This window comes from Lactuca serriola, chromosome 5 (genome assembly GCF_051521515.1).
Source record: "Lactuca serriola cultivar US96UC23 chromosome 5, Lser_US96UC23_V15, whole genome shotgun sequence".
NCBI classification, from domain to species: domain Eukaryota; kingdom Viridiplantae; phylum Streptophyta; class Magnoliopsida; order Asterales; family Asteraceae; genus Lactuca; species Lactuca serriola.
Window position 1 is genome coordinate 111,626,642 of NC_136412.1, and position 16,458 is coordinate 111,643,099.

A 16,458-nucleotide genomic window follows, 5' to 3' on the forward strand; every position below is an offset into this window, starting at 1 on the left:
TTTTCATTTGGCTATTAGTTTCCTCAAAAAAAATCAAAGGTAAAAAAAAAATGAAAAGAAGCAAAAAAGAAAAAAGAAAGAAAAAAAAAGCAAAAAAAAAATATTTACAAAAAAAAAGATTTACAAAGAAAAAACAAAGAAAAAAAAACAAAAAAAGGAAAAAAAGAAAGAAGAGGAGGAACAAGTAAAGCCTTTTTTTTCTATAAAGTCAATTTGAATTGCAAGTGTAGTCTTTTTTTTTCAGAAAAAAAAAATAACCCATTGTTTGCTTCATCATTAGCAAAGCCAAGTTTGTTTGGCTTTCTTTTCGTGTATTGAGGTTACTTTAATTTGGATATAATTTCTTTTGATTTGTTTGGTAAGTTTGAATTCCTCAAGGCCACAAGTTCAAATTTGATAATTGCTTCTTTAGTTTGTTTAGAACTTTAAGAGTTAAAAGGGAGTGGTAAAAGGCTGTGTGGTGAGACTAAAAGAGGGTAAAAGCCATTCGAGGGATACACGAGGGTTGAGTGAACTATTTTTGAGAGAAACACGTGAGTGAGTGTTGGGACGAAGTAAATTATTATTATTATTATTATTATTATTATTATTATTATTATTATTATTATTATTATTGGCAGAAATATAAGATGGGTGATCAAAACCCCCCACCAAACCTTCAAGTTCAAGCTATGATGGATGAGATGCGACGTTTGATGACAAATGAATTTAACCAAGTACATGAAAGAATGGACCGAATGGAGGCACAAGTACAAAGAACTCAATCTCGAGCATCATCACAGGTTTCTAACGGGGAAGAGGAGGATGATGGTTGGGAACCTGAAAGGCGACCAAATAGAAGGAGGTCACGAAGAGATGACAATTTAAGTTCTATTAAAATGAAAGTTCCTCCTTTCAAAGGCAAATCAGACCCGGACGCGTACATTGAATGGGAGACAAAAATGGAGTTCATATTTGATTGTCATGAATATTCCAACCGTAAGAAGGTAAAACTAGCCGTAGTTGAGTTTTCTGATTATGCACTAACATGGTGGGATCAACTTCTAATCACTAGACGGAGAAATGGAGAAAGGCCTATTGAGACATGGGATGAAATGAAGAGTGTCATGCGAAGACGGTTTGTGCCAAGTCATTACTTTCGTGATCTCCACAATAAACTTCAAAGCTTAAAACAAGGCAGCAAGTGTGTTGATGATTACTTCAAAGAAATGGAGGTTATGATGGTTCGTGCCAATATTGAGGAGGATCCTGAGGCAACCATGGCCAGATTCTTAAATGGCTTAAATCTTGAAATTCGTGATCGCGTTGAGATGCAACATTATGTTGAAATTGAAGACATGGTCCATATGGCTGTTAAAATTGAAAAACAATTAAAAAGTGGTGGCGGGTCTCGAAATAACACTTGGAAGGCTAGTACTTCAAAAAAATTAGAAAATACACCTACTTCTTCTTCTAATTCCAAATCTGATCCTAAAACAACAAACTCTTCAAAAGGAAAAACTGATTCTTCTACTTTTAGGAATCGTGACATAAAGTGTTTCAAGTGTCAAGGAAGGGGTCATATTGCAAGTCAATGTCCAAATAAGCTTACCATGGTGGTTAGAGAAAATGGCGAGATCGAAACGGATGAATCAGATTCTATAGTTTCACCGGAAGATTGTAGTGATGATGAAGAGGTGGCTGTTCAAGGTGATTTGTTGGTTGCAAGACGAGCTCTAAACATTCAATCCAAGGAGGGAGACGATGCCCAAAGGGAGAATATATTCCATACTCGTTGCTATGTTCAAGGCAAGGTATGTAGTGTTATAATTGATGGTGGGAGTTGTACTAACGTTGCAAGTACTTCCATGGTTGAAAAGTTAGGTATACCCACGATGAAGCATCAAAAACCATACAAACTTCAATGGCTCAATGATAGTGATGAGGTGCGAGTTACAAAACAGGTGATGGTTTCATTTCGGATTGGAAGATATGAAGACGAGGTGTTGTGTGATGTTGTTCCTATGCAAGCCACTCACTTGCTGCTAGGTAGACCATGGCAATATGATAGACACGCAAGTCACGACGGTTTCACTAACAAATACACTTTTGTTTACAAAACAAAACCGGTAACTCTTGTACCAATGTCACCAATTCAAGTTTACCAAGATCAAGTAAAACTTCAACAAGATGCGAAAAAAGAGAGCGAAGGAAAAAAAGAGAGTGAGAAAAAAAAGATGATGAACAAAAAAAATGAGTGAGAAAACAAAAGAAAATGAACAAAAAAAAGAAAGTGAACAAAAAAAGAGAGGGAAAAAACAAAGAAAACATGAAAAAAAGAGGGAAAGAAAAAAAGGAAAATAAATATATTGCACTGGCAAAAAAAAAGTGAGATAAAAGAAGCTTTTAAATCAGAAATGCATTTTGTGCTTCTTTTGTTCAAAGAAGCTCCAATAGCCACTAACATTTCGGCCGGAACTCTTCCGAGCGATGTTACCTCTCTCTTGCAGGAATTTGGAGACTTGTTTGCTGAAGATGTTCCAAATAGATTGCCACCAATTCATGGGATTGAACACCAAATTGACTTTATGCCTGGGGCGTCTATTCCCAACAAACCAGCCTATAGAACAAGCCCTGAAGAAACCAAGGAGCTACAAAGGCAAGTTGAAGAGTTACTTGCAAAGGGGTTGGTTCAAGAAAGTATGAGCCCTTGTGCCGTTCCAGTCTTGTTGGTGCCAAAGAAGGATGGTTCTTGGAGAATGTGCGTAGATTGTCGTGCCATCAACAATATTACGGTAAAGTATCGTCATCCCATTCCCCGACTCGATGATATGCTTGATGAGTTGTATGGAGCAAAACTTTTTTCCAAAATTGATTTAAAAAGTGGGTATCACCAAATTCGCATGAAAGAAGGTGATGAGTGGAAAACAGCTTTTAAAACAAAACATGGTTTATATGAATGGTTAGTAATGCCTTTTGGCCTAACTAATGCTCCTAGTACCTTCATGAGATTAATGAACCATGTTTTGCGTGAATATATTGGCAAATTTGTGGTTGTTTACTTCGATGATATTTTGATTTATTCAAAGTGTCCAAAAGATCACCTTGAGCATCTGACATGTGTTTTGAGTGTGCTTAGGAAAGAAAGGCTATATGCTAACTTGAAGAAGTGTACCTTTTGTACTGACCAAGTTGTTTTCCTTGGGTATGTGGTGAGCTCCCAAGGAGTGGCTGTTGATGAAGAAAAGGTAAAAGCCATCCAAGATTGGCCAACTCCAAAGACTATAAGTGAAGTTCGAAGTTTTCATGGCCTGGCAAGTTTTTATCGCAGGTTTGTCAAACATTTTAGCACTTTAGCATCACCACTTACAGAAATCATCAAAAAGAATGTTGGGTTTAAATGGGGCAAAGAACAAGAGCATGCTTTTCAACAACTCAAGTTTCACTTAACTCATGCTCCTTTGTTGTCTTTGCCTAATTTTGACAAAACATTTGAAATTGAATGTGATGCATCAGGAATTGGAATTGGTGTTGTTTTGATGCAAGAGGGTAAACCTTTGGCATATTTCAGTGAAAAATTAAGTGGGGCAACTTTAAATTACCCAACTTATGACAAAGAGCTTTATTCTTTGGTCCGAGCATTGAAAACATGGCAACATTATCTGTGGGCTAAAGAATTTGTAATTCATTCAGACCATGAGTCCTTAAAGTTTCTAAAAGGACAACACAAATTAAACAAAAGACATGCTAGGTGGATGGAGTTCATTGAGACATTTCCTTATGTCATCCGATACAAGAAAGGTAAGGAAAATGTTGTGGCTGATGCTTTGTCACGTAGACACTCTCTACTTTCTTCTCTAGATTTCAAAATTCTAGGATTTGAACAAATCAAGGAATTATACCACAATGACGTTGATTTTGGTCAGATTTACCAAGCTTGTGAACAATGCTCTTTTGAAAAGTTTTTCTTATATAATGGTTTTTTGTTCAAAGAATCAAGACTTCGCATTCCTAAATCTTCCTTGCGTGAGCTTTTGGTTAGAGAAGCACATAGTGGAGGCCTTATGGGACATTTTGGGATCGCAAAAACATTATCTACTTTGCAGGAACATTTCTTTTGGCCAAAAATGAAGGTGGATGTTGGAAGAATTTGCAATAATTGTATTGTGTGCAAGCAAGCCAAATCCAAGGTTCAACATCATGGTTTATATACTCCACTTCCAATACCATGTGAACCATGGGTTGATATTTCAATGGACTTCGTGTTGGGTCTACCAAGATCCAAAAGTGGAAAGGACTCTATTTTTGTGATTGTTGATAGGTTTTCTAAAATGGCTCATTTTATTGCGTGCAATAAAACTAATGATGCATCTCACATTGCTGATTTGTTTTTTAGAGAAATTGTCAGGTTGCATGGAATGCCAAAAACCATTGTCCCAGATCGGGATTCTAAGTTTTTGAGTTATTTTTGGAAAACTTTGTGGGCAAAATTAGGGACAAAACTCTTGTTTTCAACAACTTGCCACCCACAAACGGATGGTCAAACAGAAGTGGTGAATAGGACCTTGTCCACCTTGTTGAGGGCTTTAATAAAGAAGAACATCAAAACATGGGAGGACTGTTTGCCACATGTTGAGTTTGCATACAATCGTGCCACTCATTCTGCTACAAAAATGTCACCATTTGAAATTGTATACGGTTTTAATCCTTTGACTCCTTTGGATTTATCACCTTTGCCTTTTTCTGAGCAGGTTAACTTAGATGGAAACAAAAAGGCTGAATTTGTGAAACAGATACATGAGAAAGCAAGACTAAATATAGAAAGAAGAATGGAGCAATATTCAAAACAAGCGAATAAAGGGCGACGCAAGATGATTTTTGAACCGGGTGATTGGGTTTGGTTACATATGAGAAAAGAACGATTTCCAGTCCAACGACGTTCAAAATTGCTTCCAAGAGGGGACGGTCCTTTCCAAGTTTTAGAGCGTATCAATGACAATGCATACAAATTGGACCTGCCGGGTGAGTATAATGTTAGTGCAACTTTCAATGTAACTGATCTAGCTCCTTTTGATGTAGGTTCTGATTTGAGGACAAATCCTTTTCAAGAGGAGGGGAATGATGCAAACCCACAGCTGTCAACAAAGGATCCAATTCAAATGCCAAATGGACCAGTTACGAGGGCACGAGCTAAAACATTCAAAGAGGCTTTAAATGGATTGGTTAGAGAAGTTTGTACTCAAGAAAGTGTATGGAGACCCATTGGACCCAATCAAAGTTGGATTACCATAATTCAAGTCCAAGAGTGATTTACAAGATACAATAAGAGCCTTTATAAGCCCATTTCGTTTTTTTCTATATTTTTATGTAATTTTCGTTTTTATATATCCTAAATAAGTGTTGGGGAGATAAAAGGGTCTTAGGTTACATGAACCTTCTGATAAACCATGTCTAGGTTCATAGTTTTAAACTTGGGGGTTAAATGCCTTAAATTAAAGACACTTCTTTAATTCATGGCTCTTTAGGTGCTCTTCCCACACTATAAAAACGTGGTATTTGTATCCATTTGAAATCAATCAAGTTTTGAATACAATTAGTGAGTTTTTAACTCTTTTTTCGTTCTTTGTGAACTTTAGAACTTATCAGGTTTTCATAGCTTGTGGCATTCAAACTTATCAATCAATTTGGTGGGTTGATTGTGGCGTTTTATACCAAGGTTCTTGTCTCTTTATAGACAACGGGTCACGGTTTCCACCTTTGTTTTACAATCCTGTAACCAAAAGAACGATCGGGCGAAACGTGTTCAAACCTCAATTTTGGGTGAGACCACATCACGACTCCACCCCAGACCCACAACCCAACGAGGAACAGGGAGTAGGGAGGAAGCACACATCTTAAATCTTTTTGATCCCAATTATATACCACCCTTATGCATATACTCAGCTATAGTGGTCAGTCCCATGAGTTCTATCCTCTTGATTCTCAAACCTGATTGAGAGGTGCGAAGGGTCTTCCTGGGAGATCTACAGAGTAGGCTTCGAGTGGTTATCGTCTTCTGGAATACCTGCAATGTCTTTCGCATCGGGTTCTATCTGTCTAAGAAGGGTTGGTTAACAGCACGCGATACCCTTCTCCTGGGTACTTCGGAAGGTTTGAAATAAGAGTGACGACTGACGGATCGTATTAGTCTTTATTATTCTTATTATGTTTAGGTTCGGAAGAACCTTTATTTTTCGAAATGGCTACGGTGAAAGTTCTTTTTACACAACACTAGGAAGTTACACACGGTTGCACTAAGTCAAACAATGATTGATAGAGCCATCGGAGTTGGCATACTTCGACATGATATAGAATGAGCGTCGATAGAGTCATGTGCCGAACGGGCACACAAGTTCTAGGCGTCTCGGGTTTCGTCCTGTGTATCACTGTCGCGGATACCTGGACCGATAGAGTCGACGTGGAGCTGTAGAGGGTCCTGAGTGTTTCTGAGTAGAGTACCTTTCATGAATGGATTCTCACGAGGCTTTTCTATAATCGCCTAACATATACTAGTCATGTATAATTAAGGTGGGGGGACTGTTGACTGAGCGACCCCGCCTTAAATCCACAACCAAACAAGGAACAGGAAATGAGGTGGCATTCACTCACTCTAGGTCTATCCATCTCAATTATACATGGCCGTAACATATATATCTAGCTATTATAGTTTTACCTGATGAAATTTTAAATTTTATAACAGTGCTGCGACTTTCGCCTTAACGGGGAAGTAATTGCATACACTTCCGTTGTGGAACTCAAGAATTAAACAATGTTCATTAAAGCTTTGCTAAATTGCAAACACTACTTCTATTGTGGAACTCAAAAATTAAACAATCCTCATCAATGCTTTGCTAAATTGCATAGACTTCCAATGTGGAACCCACTAATGAAACAATCCTCATCAAAGCTTTGCTAAATTGAATAGACTTCTATTGTGGAACTCAAGAATCAAACAATTCTCATCAAAGCTTTTCTTAAATTGCATAGACTTCTATTGTGGAACTCAAGAATTAAACAATGCTCATCAAAGCTTTGCTAAATTGCTTAGACTTCTGTTGTGGAACTCAAGAATTAAACAATGCTTATCAGAGCTTTGCTAAATTACGAAGACTACATCAATCGTGGAACTCAAGAATTAAACAATGCTCATCAAAGCTTTGCTAAATTGTATAGAATTCTAATGTGGAACTAAAGAATGAGATAATGCTCATCCAAACATTGCTTAAATTCCATAGACTTCTATTGTGGAACTCAAGAATTAAACAATGCTCATCAAAGCTTTGATAAATTAGAAAGACTACTTCTATTTTGGAACTCATGAATTAAACAATGCTCATCAATGCTTTGCTAAATTGCCCAGACTTCTAAGGTGGAACCCAAGAATAAAAAAATGCTCATCAAAGCTTTGCTAACTTGGATAGACTTATATTGTCGAACTCAAGAATCAAACAATGCTCATCAAAGTTTTGATTAATTGCATAGACTTCTATTTTCGAACTCTTGAATTCAAAGATGCTCATCAAAGCTTTGCTGAATTGCGTAGATTTCTATTGTGGAAGTCAAGTATTAAACAATGCTCATAAAAGATTGCTAAATTGCATCGACTTCTAATGTGGAACCCAAGAATGAAACAATGCTCATGAAAGCTTCGCTAAATTGCAAAGACTTCTATTGTGGAACTCAAGAAGCAAACCATGCTCATCAAAGCTTTGCTTAAATTGCATAGACTTCTATTGTGGAAATCAAGAATTAAACGATTCTCATCAAAGCTTTGCTAAATTGCATAGACTTCTAATATGGAACTCCAGAATGAAACAATGCTCGTCAAATCTTTGCTTAAATTGCATAGACTTCTATTGTGGAAATCAAGAATAAAGAAATGCTCATCAAAGCTTTGCTAAATTGTGAAGACGACATATGTTGTGGAACTCAAGAATTTAACAATGATCATCAAAACTTTGCTAAATTCCACAGACTTATAATGTTGAACTTAAGAATGGAACAATGCAGACAAAGCTTTGCTTAATTTGAATACATTTCTATTGTGGAACTCAAGAATTAAACAATGTTCATTAAAGCTTTGCTAAATTAAAAAGACTACATCTATTGTGGAACTCAAAAATTAAATAATGCTGATCAATGCTTTGCTAAATTGCATAGACTTCCAATGTGGAACCCAAGAACGAAACAATCATCATCAAAACTTTCCTAAATTGCATAGACTTCTATTGTGGAACTCAAGAATCAAACAATTATCATCAAATCTTTTCTTAAATTGCATAAACTCCTATTGTGGAACTCAAGAATTAAACGATGCTCATCAAAGCTTTGCTAAATTGCATAGACTTCTATTGCGGAACTCAAGAGTTAAACAATGCTTATCAAAGCTTTGCTAAATTGCGAAGACTATATCTATTGTCGAACTCAAGAGTTAAACAATGGTTATCAAAGCTTTGTTAAATTGCATTGACTTCTAATGTGGAAGTAAAGAATGAAATAATGCTCATCAAAGCTTTGCTTAAATTGCATAGAATTCTATTGTGGAACTCAAGAATTAAACAATGCTCATCAAATCTTTGCTAAATTGCAAAGACTATTTCTATTGTGGAACTCAAGAATTAAACAATGCTCATCAATGCTTTGCTAAATTGCATTGACTTTTAAGGTGGAACCCAAGAATGAAACAATGCTCATCAAAGCTTTGCTAAATTGCAAAGACTTCTATTGTGGAACTCAAGAATTAAACAAAAATTTTTTTTTCGCTTTCTCTCTCTTCCCCTGATTCTCTCTGACGGTGGTGCGATCTAGTTTCGATTCATCGGTGCTGCTTTTTCGACGTCTGTCTTTCCTTCGGTGAAGCAATTTCTCTTCTATTTCCATTGACTTAATGGGAGCGTCATCCAAATCGGATCGATTGAAGGAAGTGAAGGTTAAACCTCCGGATAAAAGTGTTGTTGTTCGATATACTAAAACTGAAGTGGAGGTGAATGATCTTGTTCCTCCTGGGGTTATTGAGCAATCTTCAGCCACGATCTACAAAGCTCGTTGTAAGCCTAGTGTGACTGGAGCTGTAGCATTAGGAATTAGCAAAGCTGAATGGAAAATAGAGGGGAAAGCTTTCAGAATTAAGAACTGAGCTAGGAAGAAGGTGGATGGGCTATCTCCAATGGATGCTGAGGAATACTACAACGAAGATGGTACAGAGGAGGAAACGGAAGAAGATTCGAAATCAGTCGCAGTTTGGGAGTCGGATACTAACATGTCTATTCCTGGAACTGATGGTAAGGAGAAGGAATTGAAGAAAGGGTCGTCTGGTGATTCTAAGAAGGTTAGATCTCAAGTTGTTGCTATTCCATCTGGTAATACTGCTAATTTGATGAAAATTTGGGATGGGTCGAAGGTGAATAATGAAGTTTTGAGCCCTAATTCAGAATTGAAGAATGTTATTAGTGAAATGATTAGGGTGAATCCTACCATTTCGGTGATGGATGTTAAAAAACATGATAATTCTAAAATGGATGATAATGAAGTTATGAAGACTAGAACTGATGGGGAGAAGAGTGCTAGCAGTAAAGAAGAATTTATTCCAGGAGTTGGATTTCAATTTCTTAGTAAATTGAAGGAGGAAGGGTATGTGGGGAAGAAAGTTGATAAAGGGTTGATTCAGAATATGGATATGGATGATTCTAATTTGGGTAAGATAGAGGATAAGGTGGAAGATGATAAAGAAGAAGATAGTACAGAAGAAGAGGAGGGGGAAATTGATTCAAGTGAGGAAGAGACAAGTAAAGATGAAGAAATAATGATGGAAGAGGAGGATATTACTAAGATTAGTAATGATAATAATGGGAAGTTGTTTTCAGGCACAGTTATTAATAGTATTAATACTTTGCCTTCTATTTTGGGAGTTGCTAAAAATGGAAAATTGGTAGAGAATGATGTACAGGGGAATTTAGAGAACTCTTATGCTGGTGTATTAAAAGGAAATAGACATAAGGGTAAAATTGATGTTAGATATATACCAGGAGTATTTGGTAATGATGAAGGGTCGGTTATCATTCCAGTTGAAAATTTAAAAAGTGCTAGTATTCCTTATACTAATACTTTATATGGGTATATGATTGACAAGAAGTTGGCATTTCCAGTGATACAGAAAGAGGTTAGAAGACTTTGGAAGAATATGGGACTGGAGGAGGTGTTCATGAACAGCAAAGGATTCTTCTTTTTTAAATTCAGAGATGAACAAGGGATGTTAGAGGTGTTGGAGGGAAGCCCATGGCTGATGTTCAATAATATGCCACTATTTCTTCAACGATGGAGACCAGGTCTGACTTTAACAAAGAATAATCATGATAAAATTCCGGTATGGATCAAAATTTTTTATTTGCCTCTAGAAGTATGGAGCGGTGATAATTTGTGTATAATAGCTAGCAAGATAGGAATTCCGCTGGCATTTGATTCTTTTACTGAGGAAATGTGTTTGGAACACAAAGGAAGAAATGCTTATGCTAGGATCCTTGTTGAGATGGCAGCTGATAAGGAATGGAAGAGGAAAATTGAGGTATCTACGTGGGATTTTGTTACTAATTCCGCTGTTATTCAGAGTTTTGATGTGGAATATGCTTGGATTCCATCGAGATGTAATCATTGCAAGATTTTTGGACATGTGGATAAAGTTTGTCTTGCGGCTTTAAATGAAGAAAAAGTGGTAAAAAATGGGGGTGAAGAGAAAGTTAAGAATAATAAAGGAAAGGAAATTGTTAAGGATGATGGATTCAGGTCAACTATAAGAAGAAGGCAGGTAATAATAGTGGAGAAGGTACAAGCAAAGCTAAGGAAGGCTATTCTCAAGTGAATAACCAGAGATTTAATGGGAAGAATAGTAATTATAACAGGGGGAATAAATTTAGAGGAAATAATGGATATAGAGGGGATAATGGAAGAGGGCAGAATGGGAATTGGGTTAGTAAGGGGATTGGCTATTGGAATTTAGAAAAGAATAGAAGATATGAGAAGTATGGGAATAGTCAGAATATGGAGGGTAATCAGGGGATAAAGGAAAATATGAAGCAAGGGTATGCTGTTAAGAATGTTAATAATAAAGAAGAAGAAAAGATGATGAGTGGTAATAAAAGTAGTCCCATGATCGAAGTTAATAATAAAAACAGTTTTGAAGTTCTGGGAATGATAGAGGAGGAAGTTATGGATAGAATGGAAGAAGATACTAAAGGGGAAAAAGAAGGAGATTTGCTGAAAGGAGATAATGAAGTATCTGTTGATGATATTGCTGGGAATAAGAAGAATATATTGTTATCATCTAAGATAATTAAGAAGGATAATACAGAGATTGGTATTAATAATGAGAAGGGTAATTTGAAGGATCAGGGGAGTAGTAAAAGTATTGTAGGGAACTCTCTGGCATTAGAGGAGGTTGATGCCAAAAATTCTGCTGGTCCACAATGATGTCTATAGGGTGCTGGAATGTTAGAGGTTTGAATAAGATGGTTAAGCAGAAGGAGGTTATAGATGTTATTAGAAGCTATAATCTTAGTATCTGCACTGTGGTGGAATCGCATGTTAGGATTTCTAATCTTAAAAATGTTTGTGCCAAGACCTTTGGTTAATGGGATTGGGTTTCAAATAATAGTTGTTGTGAGGCTGGAACTAGGATTATAGTTGGATGGAATCCTAGAATTGTGGATGTGATGGTGATTTCGCAATCTAGACAAGTTATACACTGTTATGTTAGATTCTGTGAATCTAATTATAGCATGTATTTGTCTTTCATTTATGCTGCTTCAAATTATCTTGATAGAAGAGATTTATGGGATAATTTGAAGAAACATAAGTTGGTGGTTAAAGAGGATGCTTGGGGATTATTAGGAGATTTTAATGTTGCTTTAAAACCTTCGGAATATTCTGAAGGATGTTCTAAAACTCCTAAAGGTGTAGAGGACTTTATTGAGTGTATTAACTGTTTAGAAGTTGAAGACCTGAAATCGATTGGATTTCAATTTACATGGAATAAAACTCCTGCTGGAAGTAAGGGCCTGCTGAAGAAACTTGATAGGGTGATGTCTAATTTGAAATTTGTTTCAGATTACCCTTTGGCTCATGCTGTGTTTAAACCCTATAGAATTTCAGATCATTGTCCTTCTGTTCTTAATATTCCTATGAACAAATTGAGATGGTGACCTTCTTTCAGATTTGCTAATTTTATTACTGAGAAGGAAGAATTTTTACCAATGGTCAAAGAAGTTTGGGATGAAAACATTGAAGGGTTTTATATGTTCAAGGTTTGTCAAAAATTGAAGATACTTAAAAAGCATTGTAGGGTTCTTTGTAATAACTAAAGAGGATATGGAAAGCATATTCAAGATCTAAGGAAAGAGCTGGAAAGTAAACAAGTGGAAATTGATTGTAATCCTTATGATTATAAGGTCAGGAAGGAGCATGCTGATATTTTGTTCAAATTTAATGAGGCTTGTAATGATGAAGAACAACTTTTATTCCAGAGGTCTAAAATAAAATGGATACAGGAAGGGGATTTTAATACTAAGTTTTTTCATAGTATTGTGAAGAGCATGGGCAATAAAAATAGAATTACGATGGTTTTGGATGAAGAAGGAAGATGGGTTAGTGGGATTGCTATGAAGGATAAGTTTGTTACGTATTTCAAAAATTTCTTGGGGTGTAAGGATGGTTCTGTTATGCCGGAATTAAATGAAGAATTTTTTCAAAATAGATTGGACAAGAATGATGCTTCTAATATGATAAGAGTGGTGACTGATGAAGAAATTAAAGCTGCGATGTTTGAAATTGATGAAAATCGTGCTCCTGGGGCTGATGGTTATTCCTCAAAATTTTTCAAAAGTGCTTGGAATATTGTTGGATCGGAGGTTTGCAAAGCTTTGAGAGATTTTTTTGGACAGGGAAACTGCTAAAAGGGATAAATGCTACGAGAATCATTCTTGTTCCTAAAGTGGATATGCCGAGGAAGGATACTGATTCTAGACCTGTAGCCTGCTGTAACACTTTATATAAGTGTATTAGTAAGGTTATAGTGAATAGAATTAGAAACTGTTTGGGGAAAGTTGTTAGTAAGAATCAATCTGCTTTCATTCCTAGAAGATCGATCTTGGATAATATTCTTCTTGCGCAGGAGTTGATGGTAGGATATAATAATAAGAGGGGGGGTTCCTAAGTGCACCTTAAAAATTGATATTTAAAAAGCTTATGATACAGTGGATTGGGAGTTTCTTAATAGAAGTCTTAAATGGTTTGGATTTCATCCGATTATGATACAGTGGATTATGGCTTGTGTATCTTCCCCGTGGTTTATGATCAATTTTAATGGTGAAGATCATGGGTATTTTGAAGGAACGAGGGGTCTTAGGCAAGGTGATCCTCTGTCACCTTACTTATTTACAATAGTGATGGAAGTTTTTAATATGATTCTTGGTAAGAAAATTGAAGATAGCCAGAATTTTAAATATCATAATAAGTGTGAGTTTCTCAGAATTTCTCACTTATGCTTTGCTGATGATCTTCTGGTCTTCTCTTATGGTAATGGGAATTCGGCTAGAATTATAAGGGAATCTCTTGATGAGTTCAAAAATGTTTCTGGGCTGAAGGTGAGCATGGAAAAGAGTCAGATCTATTTCAGTTGTGTTAATCCGAATATGAGAAGAATTATCTTGGGAATCCTTCCTTTTGATGTTGGGAAATTCCCTTTTAAGTATTTGGGTGTTCCTATGTGTGTTACTAAAATTTTTGATAGAGATTGCAAGAAACTAATAGAAAAGATTAGAATGAGAATTTTCAACTGGAAATGCAAAACTTTATTGTTTGCAGGAAGGTTGCAGCTCATTAATTATGTGTTGACTTCTATTCATGTGTATTGGGCATCAATTTTTAAAATTCCCATTGCAACTATAAAAGAGATTGAAAAGATGTGTAGAAGCTTCTTATGGGCTAATGGTGGAAAAGTTAATGGGAAAGCTAAAATCAAATGGGATGATGTTTGTAAACCTAAAGATTATGGAGGATTGGGGATTAAGAATTTAAGGAAATGGAATGATGCTTTACTTGCAAAACATGTGTGGAATGTTGTTAATAAAAAAAATTCTTTATGGGTGCTATGGGTGAAAGCTTATTACATTGGAAAGAGGAATTTTTGGGATATATTGCAACAGGAAAGCATGAGCTGGACCTGGAAGAGATTTTTGGAGATTAGAAAAATTGTTAGACCTCATATTGTTGCTTGTGTAGGAAATGGGAGGAACACCTCTTTATGGCATGATTGGTGGCATCCATTAGGTATTTTAAGCACTATCATTCCTAGAAGAGAATAGACTAGCAATGGATTTAATGACTTGTCTTTGGTTAGTGATGTGCTTGATTATGATACTTATTGTTGGCCAGTAAATTGGGTTGATAATTTTTCAGGTCTAAAGGATGCTCTTATGTTTTGTATTGATCCGAATATGAGAGATGTTGTTGGTTGGAGAGATAAGGAGGGTATTTGCAAACAATTTTTTTGCAAACAAGTGTGGAGAGATATTAATAATTTTGGGAATAAGGTCCCTTGGAAGGAAATCGTTTGGTATGGTAAGGGCATTCCTAGGAATTCTTTCATTTTATGGATGGCTATCTTGAATAGATTGAAAACTCAGGATCGTGTGAAAGTTTGGGAAACATCAGGAATTCTCCTCTGTCCTTTTTGTAATCTTATCCCGGATTCACATAATCATCTTTTCTTTAATTGTGAATTCTCGCAAATTATTTGGAGACATTTTTGTGACAAGATGAGAATTAAATTGGTGATGGGAGACTGGAATGATCAGATTCTGAAGTGCTGCAAGCTGTTTTACAAGGATTCAGGCGAGAATTTAATTAATAAATGTATCCTTGCAAGTTGTGTGACACATATTTGGAAGGAAAGGAATGCTAGGATATTTAATAATAGGAGAATAACAGCTGAAGGAGTGATAACTTGTATCGAGAATGAAATCAGATTAAAGCTGTTGGGACTAAGGAATAATACCAAATTGGTTAATGGAAGAATCTATAAAGATTGGGGCATTTATGGAAAGGACAAAAATAAGCGATGATGATCAGGTTCAGGATTGTGAAGTCGATGGTGGCAGCGTTTTTTAGTTGGGGTTGGCAGCGGAGAAATTATATAGAGAATGTTATTAGTATTGGAATTAGATGGGGGCAATTTTGGAATAATTGGTCTTACAAAGGAATTGACGGAAATAGTCATTGGTTGGGGATTTTTCTCTCTAATCATTTGACTTGTACCATTAGGATTTTCAGTTTGGATATGATCTTTTTTGAGATTATTCAAATTGAGAATCCTAGACATGTGATTGATGCCATGTCAAGTCTGAAGCTTATACTGAAAGTCTGGAGTTTTGGTGTTAGTTTTTGGTTCGTTGGTTTTTGTATTTTATGCAGGAATTTATTGATATGGATGAAGGTGGACCTTAGTGACAAGAAGGAAGAGAGTTTTATGTAGAAAATTAAGAGAAGCATGGAGAATTGGAAGTGGGATAGAAGAAGTGGATTTGTTCTTCTCTTGGAGTCTTCTTGGGATTGCATTGTTAATTTGTTTAGTAGTTTTAAATATGCTTGGTTATTATTTGTGTATTGTCGGTTTAAGATATTGGTTATAGTGGTATTTTTCTTAAAGTTTAGTCTTTGGACTGAGGGTTTTTTAAGGGCCTTACCCCTTGCTATGATTATTATGATTTTTGGAGCTTTTGGAGGTGCAAGGGGGTGAAGTTACCTTTTTTCCCTCATTCAATAAGTCCTTGGGCTTACTTTAAGGTTTTTAGGTTATTTTGGGGTTTTGGGTGGTTATTTCTTGAGTTCAGGAAATGGGTTGGTAGTTGGTTATGGATAGGTTGGTTATTTTGTATTTTGGTTATTTTGGTTGTTTTTGGTTGATGTTGTATTATTTTATTCTTTTTAATAAAGTTTGCTGAGCTTTGGCTCTTTAAAAAAAAAAAGAATTAAACAATGCTTATCAGAGATTTGCTAAATTACGAAGACTACATCTATCGTGGAACTCAAGAATTAAACAATGCTCATCAAAGCGTTGCTAAATGGTATAGAATTCTAATGTGGAACTCAATAATGAAACAATGCTCATCAAAGCTTTGCTGAAATTGTAGACTTATGTTGTGGAACTCAATAATTAAACAATGGTCTTTGAAGCTTTGCTAAATTGCAAAGGCGACTTTTATTGTGGAAATCAAGAATTAAACAATGGTTATCAAAGCTTTGTAAAATTGCATTGACTTCTAATGTTGAACTAAAGAATGAAATAATTTTCATCAAAGCTTTGCTTAAATTGCATAGACTTTTATTGTGGAACTCAAGAATTAAACAATGCTCCACAAAGCTTTGCTAAATTGCAAAGACTACTTCTAT

General features: G+C 35.8%; 2 protein-coding genes across 2 annotated transcripts; both read left to right on the forward strand.

The window, feature by feature from the left end:
- The first annotated feature begins 629 nt into the window (after nucleotides 1–629).
- LOC145049738 (uncharacterized) lies at nucleotides 630–2,240 on the forward strand. Its single transcript, XM_078998105.1, has one exon. The coding sequence runs from the start codon at nucleotides 630–632 to the stop codon at nucleotides 2,238–2,240; it is 1,611 nt and encodes a 536-aa protein (XP_078854231.1).
- Nucleotides 2,241–11,789: 9,549 nt separating this feature from the next.
- Nucleotides 11,790–15,131, forward strand: LOC145049739 (uncharacterized). The gene is made up of 6 exons (XM_078998106.1): nucleotides 11,790–12,139; nucleotides 12,224–12,314; nucleotides 12,600–12,867; nucleotides 12,951–13,046; nucleotides 13,264–14,337; nucleotides 14,467–15,131. The coding sequence occupies exons 1-6, from the start codon at nucleotides 11,790–11,792 to the stop codon at nucleotides 15,129–15,131; spliced, it is 2,544 nt and encodes an 847-aa protein (XP_078854232.1).
- Nucleotides 15,132–16,458: the final 1,327 nt, after the last annotated feature.

What these genes read in the sequence shown, in the direction of transcription:
- LOC145049739 (XM_078998106.1), top strand. Translation starts at nt 11,790, where the DNA reads ATGTATTTGTCTTTCATTTATGCTGCTTCAAATTATCTTGATAGAAGA. An exon ending in TACCCTTTGGCTCATGCTGT is followed by an intron (nt 12,140 to 12,223) that starts GTTTAAACCCTA and finishes ACCTTCTTTCAG; the next exon opens with ATTTGCTAATTTTATTACTG. An exon ending in TCGTGCTCCTGGGGCTGATG is followed by an intron (nt 12,868 to 12,950) that starts GTTATTCCTCAA and finishes TTTTTTGGACAG; the next exon opens with GGAAACTGCTAAAAGGGATA.
- LOC145049738 (XM_078998105.1), top strand. Translation starts at nt 630, where the DNA reads ATGGGTGATCAAAACCCCCCACCAAACCTTCAAGTTCAAGCTATGATG.